At 34.0% G+C, this 7,826-nt stretch overlaps 1 protein-coding gene across 1 annotated transcript; it reads right to left on the bottom strand.

Annotated features, from left to right (window-relative positions):
• Window positions 1-4,654: 4,654 nt before the first annotated feature.
• Window positions 4,655-5,442, bottom strand: LOC149553709 (uncharacterized). Its single transcript, XM_089789944.1, has 2 exons — window positions 5,282-5,442; window positions 4,655-5,168 (listed from the first exon to the last, which is right to left on the bottom strand). Exons 1-2 carry the CDS (start codon window positions 5,397-5,399, stop codon window positions 4,897-4,899), a joined length of 390 nt encoding a protein of 129 aa, XP_089646070.1. The 5' UTR covers window positions 5,400-5,442; the 3' UTR covers window positions 4,655-4,896.
• Between the last annotated feature and the right edge of the window lie 2,384 nt (window positions 5,443-7,826).

The following is a 7,826-nucleotide window of genomic DNA, read 5'->3' as shown; positions in this document are numbered from 1 at the left end:
ACATTGCATAAGGTTGGTACAATGTTTTTGGTTGCAATAGGGACCATAGAAGGTGTGGAAGAAAGTCATTAGAACATAATAATGGTTGATCATGTGCTTGCCAAATTATACTAACCTATCTTGGCATACACTTCTAGTTTTAGAAGAGAAATTTCTAACTTCTTAGAGGTATACAATGCATATTCACAAACATTGACATATTATCCTCAAAGATAGTCCTTGTGTAATTTTCTAAGCTAAATTACTAATAAAACTAGTCGACACATACATCAATTACATCATGTCCTTCAAAGTAATTGTATTTGTATTTAATATAAACATATATTAGGGATACTCATTGTGACAACCTTTATTATATCTAGGATAGGAGGTTTTATCAAACCACTCATATAGGTAGTCGTAACCATTCAAACAACCTTATTTCTTAATTTCCACATCTTATTACAATAATCTTCATGATTCATATGGACCCTCAATTTTTGTTCCACATGAATATATTACTCCATAGAAAATGTTATTAGGTGAATCATACCCTTTGTCTTCTCTGTAGAAATTAGAGATGAGAAATACATTCAAAATAGAAGTTGCTAACCAAAAATATTCTAAATAGTAGCCTACAAGTTATTACCTAGGAACCTCACACATGATTATGTGATTAAATTGAACCCATATTTTTGTCATAATTCTAATGATTTTGGGAAACTTGTAAAAAAAATCAAATTTGACAATATATGCCTAGTTTGTGAAAGAAAATTATCAAAATTTGATATCCACTATACAAATGTTATATGTTCCAGCTTGATGGTCTTGTACTTATTTGATGTTTGCTTGATTCACATTATATTTGATGTCCAATGTGTAATTCAACATGCTTTATAGTCATGACATCTTGATATTTAAAAAAAAAAATTATCATGATGTTTTTATATCTTGATGTGTAAATTAACTTCCTTTATTCATTGTATTTTATGTAATGACATTTCATGTGTGAATTGAGTTTTTGCACTTTTTTCAATGTGATATGTTGTTGCCCCATATCCATCCAAAATTTTGGTTGATTAGACTTTCCACAATTCAACTTGACTTTTACATTCAACTTTGGGCATTTTTGTCATCTTTCTTATGTGAAATTTATAAGATTATGCATATCTTTCAAAGGCTCGTCAAAAGATTATCCTAATTTTTCATCAATGACCATCTAAGATAAATGGACAAAGGAGCTAAAAATGAACATGATATACACATGGCTTATCTCTGTTATTTCAAGTGGAAGGTGGCCTAGGGAGATTAAAGAAAGGTCTGGTGCCCTTGGATCCCACCAAAGATAAACTTCTTCTAGTGCATGGATTTGCATGGGTCTATCCTCACTGTGGATAACCTCCAAAGAAGAGGGTGTAAAATTGCTAATCGCTCAATTTTATGTCTTCAAGATGCTGAATCTATTCCACACCTTCTTATCCACTACCATTTTTCCATGGAGGTGTGGAGGAAGGTTCTTGCATTATGGGAGGTCTAGTGGTGTGCTGATGGAGAGTTGCAAAAATTTATTCACTAGGACAGTCCATCTACCCACCCTTACCTAAAAAACTTATGGTCTATAATTCCCCTGTATGTGTCATGAAAAATCTAGAAGGAGTGGAATAATAGAATTTTCAGGGAACAAGACACTACTAGTTCAAGGGTGGCCCAATAGATTATCAGACTTCTAAAAGAATGCAACAAGATCTAGTGGTGGAAGCCCCCCTCCCATGAACCCCCTAGGTAGACTTGACATGAAATGGGCCTCTACTTGGGATGTAGACCCAATAGTATTTTCTTTTGCAATAGTATGGAAAATATGGTAGTTTCCTATATTGGAAACTGCAGAGGGGGCTCAAACAATGAAGTTGAAGCCTTGGCACTTCTATGGCATTTGAGAATTGTGAGAACACATGGAATTAACAAGCTTTCCATTGAGGGGGACTCTTAATGTTGTTAAGGGAGAGGACCGAAGCAGTTGGTTGATCAAAGTGATAATTGATGAAATTGGCAAGTTGATGGAAGAGTGCAATGAGATCCACATGGATCACATATATAATGTAGGAAATGGAATGATGGATGAGCTCGCAAAATTTGGCCATAGTGCCATGTGGTTAATTGAATGGGAGGACATTTGGCAGTTTCCATCATCAACTCAAGTTATGATGGAAAGGGAGTGTACTTACAATAGAGCCATATGAATCATCACAATAGGTGGTAGGCTTTCAATTATCCATGTTGGTGGGAAGACAAGGCTCTTCATAAAGGGACCATTTGGAAATATTGTATGAAGATTCACCTTAATGATTTGATTTCTATGAACTTTAAGTATTTTCGAAAAAGGATGTAGAGGGTGGATTTGCCAAGATGTAAAAAAATAACAATAGATGATAAAAAGATAATTTGTTAAATTCCTACTCCAACTATAGTTGGTGACAACCATTTATAGATGCAAAGGGACTATTAACACTTGTCCCTAAGAGTGGTTTTTCAGTTTTTGGGAAACCTTGCAAACTTATGATGGTTTTTCATTGCCTTTTCCTTTTAATCTTGGGTGCAATTTATTTAATATTCAGTAACTGCCAAACCTACAACAAGGCTATGTTTGAAAATTCTAAAAAGTTGGTGGTGAAACTAGGTGATGGCATGGGCACTATATAGTGATCATATTGAACTTGTGAAAATGGAGGCTTGCATCCATAAGAGTGAAGCAACCATGGTTTATCTACAAGAGCATGGCCTATTATCATTTATGGAAGGGATGATGAAATATGATGAGAACATCTCCATGTAGTTCTTTAATTTATGTAATGAAAAGAATGTAACAATCAATGGGATGGGTTTCAAAATCTCAAAGGAAGTCATTGTGAAGCTTGGAGAATTTATCCTGGAAGGCAAGAACTGGTGCAAGTAGGCCAAAGTAAATGAGGAAACTAGCCTGCAATTTTTTTCTCAAATTTAAGGAGGAACTAGTGTGAATATGTGGTGGATTTTCAAGGCAAGACCTTCCTAAACCTTGGGATGTCATCTTCTATCCTATTATGAGATACATTACTCTTGAGGATTAGCTTTAGGTACTCTATTATTACCATTTCCCCATTCTTAACCACTTTAGAAACTTGGATCATATTTTCTTTCCATTTCTTTTGTTACATTCTATGGAAGATTGTATCTATAAGGCTAGGAGGTAAAAAGAGGAGGGTAAAAACTTTTATCTCATTCACCAAGGCGTTCGTGAACAAAATATATATCTACCATCTTTCCCAAAATCTGTCACACCTAGTCAACCCGCTAGCTTCTATCACCCCCCAAGTCTCATTGGACCCTAGCCCTAGTCCCAGCCACAAAAAAACCTAGAAAACCCCTAGCCTTGAGGTTAACATTAGCCTCATTGGTTAGGATATAAATACTAGGAAGAGTAAGAAAAGTGCCATGAGAACTAGCAAACACCTCTAGCTAGAAAAATTGATGTCCCCCCCCCCCCCCCCCCTCAAGCATGATTCTAGCTCTGAATCTACCAAAAGTGATGCTAAACCTATCAAAAGGAAGAGACTACCCCAAGACTCAAAGCCTATCCTTAGCCCCCATAGCCCCTCTCATATTTTTGACACCCTTAAAGCTACTGCAGCTAGAAGGGGTGGGGAAGACATCACCTCTCCCAGGAAAGATACTCCTAAAGGTGGGGGAAGAAAGGAAAGGATAGCCATGACCAAAGCCACAACAAGGCTAGACTAGATAGGCTAGAGCAGTAAATGAGAGATTTGATAGAAAATCACATTGGTATCTGCCAAAAATTTGACACTTTGGTGGTATGTCCACCAAAGTCATGCATTCTGCGACCACCACCCTTTACTTTTGGCAGGTGAATAAGGATGAGAAGGACTTGGGCAAGGAGAGCGAGACAACCTGATCCATTTATGGGTTTCTGGTGAAGGCTTGGTTGAAGATGCTCCTAGATAAACCTGTCAAGGTGGAGCGAGAGAACGTATGAGGATTCTAGAAAGGAGGGTAGCTAGCCCTAGGTCTGGGTTTTTTTTTTTTTTTTCTTTCCTGTTATGCTTTTGTTTAGTATGAACTGGGTTCCCTACGGGGTTTTACATTATATGTTTATGTCTATATGTGGGATTGGTAGCATCAAGCTATTTGTGTGAAGATGGAATGTTATTCAACTTTTTCTTTCTTTAAGTTTCATGACTGAGGTTATTGTTAATTCGGCTCTGGATATTATATATTTTTTCAAGTTTAAAGCTAGTATTGGTTAGATGACTAGGAGGTAACCTCTTGCTGACTTTTTAGCCTTTTGTAGTTCAGGTCAGCCCCCCTCCTTTTGGTTGCTATCTAATACTTCAAAAACATGATATACATATTGGATCCATTTTGATTCCTTCTCTAAGAATGCACAACTATGACACAAGCAAGAGTAATCTTGTCTGTATTATTCCTAATGTTCTAAAAATCATTGAGTTACATGTTATTATAAAATAATTACTACAACGACTTTGGTGTCACTTACTAAAAAGTCATATTTCATTAATATAAAACTTAAATAGTTGTCAATAAAGTTGAATGACTCAAAAATGGCCTACCAATAATCAAGTCTGATTTTGATGTTTTATGAAATGAAGAAACATGAATAGGTTAAATATAAGTTTATTGTGATGAAATGTAATTGTAAAGGGACACCAATAGGAGCAGTCACAAGCATATGAATAGGTTAAATATAAGTTTATTGTGATAAGAATTTTTGAAGTGGTCGTGAAGGTTCTGCATAGGCACACATCGTAGTGGAAAGCGTTTTTCTCAGACTGCTTTTCATTAATGTTGAAGAAGTTGACTCTAGCGCTCATCCATTCAAGCAACATGCTATTTGAATAAGCATCATGAGATTTGAAAAATCATAAGCAGCACTGAGGCCGGAACTCCAATCGTGATTAGAGCCAAAATTGTGATGGCAATGGCGGGTCTACTGTTAAGTAGAATGTTCTGCAATCGTAGGAGGAATGAACAAACATCTGAATGATAAGTGGGATACCATTTCCTCTCCCATTGCGTCCAATTCTGGGGAGGAATATAGTTTATTTCCTCCAATTTCAGCTTGTGAATCCGATATCTCAAAACAATCATATCTTCCTCTCGAAAACCCATCCGACCTGCAAAATAGATTTAACCTAGAAAAGGATTAGCCAAGATTCCTATTGACAGTGTGTATGAATATGAAGTTCATCTTTTCATGTATAGTTAACTTGCAGTTATGTGGTCATACCCGAGGGATCAGGGAAAGAAGCTCTGGCACCCAATCTACTTACATTCTTCCGAGAAATATAGCCTGGATTATATAATATCCTCTTATTCCGCATCACACTAACTGATTGAGCATTCATGACTATAATTCTATAGCGGCCAGATAGTTTATGCGAGAATACGAGTTTATGGAAACCTCATACCAAAATCCTTCAACTGAAAGCTCATTAAATAGGCCCAGTTGCGTAATAAACATGAGGAATCTTACCAAAAGAACATGGGCCACCTAGATTTTCGGGAGCCAAGTTCTAGAATGTTTCGTAATCTGTTAAGCATTTTATTTCAGTCGGTCGGTGAGCAAGAATATGCTTCAGATAAACTTTAATGCGAGAAACATTGAATGGCATTTAACAATTCATTTAATAATTTGAGAGAAAGTGTACGAGGATTTCAATATGTACACGTTTGTTCAGTTTCAATGAACCCTAGGAAAAAAAAATTATTGAACGTATGATGGTTGAATACAGTGTCTGTTTTTGGTAAGTGTTCATTTTTTTCAATATACTAGCACTTAAACCCAAAGGTCTAAGGGTCAAGCAGATCGTCAAGTCAAAACAAATCAATTCTTCAATTTTCATGGAATCGCTTGTCAAGACATGCACAATTTATTTTAGTGGTGACATGTTGCAATTTTCAATATAATCTTTGAACTACCAATATGAAGAATTGTTATTTTAAGTTTCATATATTGAGCAAGATCTTATCTCTGCGATTCAAAGTGTACATTCTATTGAAAAATGAATTCATTGAAATAATTCAATCAATCAAATTTTGAAGATTATTCAATTTCTCTTTGATTTTGTTCCATGGTCTCTAGTATTGAACAAAATCCTTAAAAGTTGAATCTATTTCTTCCAAATCATTGAATAAACATTCATTGCAAGATCACAGAAGATTAGAAAAATGTTAAGTTAATACATAATTATTAAAATAGGAAAACAATAAGATTGTGGAAATATAAACATCTTTACTCTTAATAAATTACAATATTAAACTATAAATTACAATATTAAACATGTTCAATTGCATTTGATATTTAATCTATCATTACCACCCTAACTTTAATTGTGTCCAATCAGATAATTTAAAAAAGTAATCCTTCACAAATTTAAAAAACATAGATCAAAGATTACAATATTTCAATTACATTTGACATTTAATTTATCAATACCACCCTAACTTGAACTCTACTATCCAATCACATTTCTTAAAAAATTAAACCGAAAGCATAGATTCATTAAATAATAATTTATTAAAACCACTATATAAGAATCTAAAAATTGATCTCTTTTTTCCTATAGATTCTCTTACTAATATTTTTTCTATAGATTCTATCATTAGTTTCTATCACTTCAATTGCAAATAATTACCTCCTTCAAAATCCTATGCTTAAAATAGTAAGAAATGTATCTTGATTGAACATGTCTTAAATTCCCAAAACAATCAACTAACTCAAGATTGAACAAGTTTTAAACTCCCAAATCTTCAATTTAGTAACTCAAGGCATCCTAATCAAGTCAAGTTTGAAATTGTTTTATTATTGAAATTAGTATAAAAAGTTAAAATACTTTATTTTAGCAATAGTTAAATTTTTTTATAAAGAATAATAAAAAATAAAATAAATTTTAATTTTGTAAAAATTAATTTAAAATAAACCTGTTATTCTTTATATTTAATATTAATATTTAAATAATTGATATGGTGTTTAAACATAAGTTTTAATGGTAGGATAAACAATACTACTGGCTTTTATAATGCTGAATAATTGTAATTTTTTATATTCTCTGTCTGATACAAATTTTATGATAAGCATTCACCCGCATCTGGCCGTTTTGGATTAAAGTAAAACAAGTGGGAAAACTGATGCAAAGAACGCAAGCAAATGAGTTAAATTCATAGAAAGGTGGCAATAAATAATCATGTCTTTGATAAGAAAAAAGGTCCTTCAACTTCAAATCAAAGCAACGTCCTCTTTACCGATTAGAGCAAGAAATCTTTACAGAAATTTCCAATCTCTTGAGAGGTTGAAGAGTAAAGTCTATGAAGTGTTGTTTACGGTAGATACAATTTCTGAGTTTGCGCTTGGAATGCTATTCACACTTTGTTTGCACGGAGAAAGCTATTCCATATGATTCTCTCACGGAAGTCATCATAAGGTGCCTCTTACAAACCAAAACCATTTGATTAAATTGAAGTGAAAATTACATTATAAGGAACTTATATTTGCATGTTACCATGCTTTATTAAGCTAGCCCAGATCAACAGAACATCTACTAAGAGTTTGGGTTTAGGAAATCCTTGATGGTGGAGATCATAATCTCAATGCCATAAAAAACCCTAAGAAATAATGGGTTTGGAGGTCATGTTGTTTCTTGTGTGTCTCAGCAACATCAGTTGCTTCGAGATTGGGCTCAGCCAGTTCCTTGTCATTTTTTGATACCACATTATCAAATAAAACTTGAGATTAAACTTCAAAGAAATGAAATTAAGCCATGCATATCACCAGC

This window comes from Cupressus sempervirens, chromosome 6 (assembly GCF_028749045.1).
Source record: "Cupressus sempervirens isolate cs-2001-9-10 chromosome 6, ASM2874904v1, whole genome shotgun sequence".
NCBI lineage: Eukaryota > Viridiplantae > Streptophyta > Pinopsida > Cupressales > Cupressaceae > Cupressus > Cupressus sempervirens.
Note: the sequence above shows the minus strand (reverse complement) of the source record. Positions and strands in the feature narration are given on the sequence as shown.

Coding starts and splice junctions, on each gene's coding strand:
- LOC149553709 (XM_089789944.1), bottom strand. CDS start 5,399: ATGAATGCTCAATCAGTTAGTGTGATGCGGAATAAGAGGATATTATAT. Junction 5,169..5,281: donor TTCTTTCCCTGATCCCTCGG/GTATGACCACAT, acceptor TCTATTTTGCAG/GTCGGATGGGTTTTCGAGAG.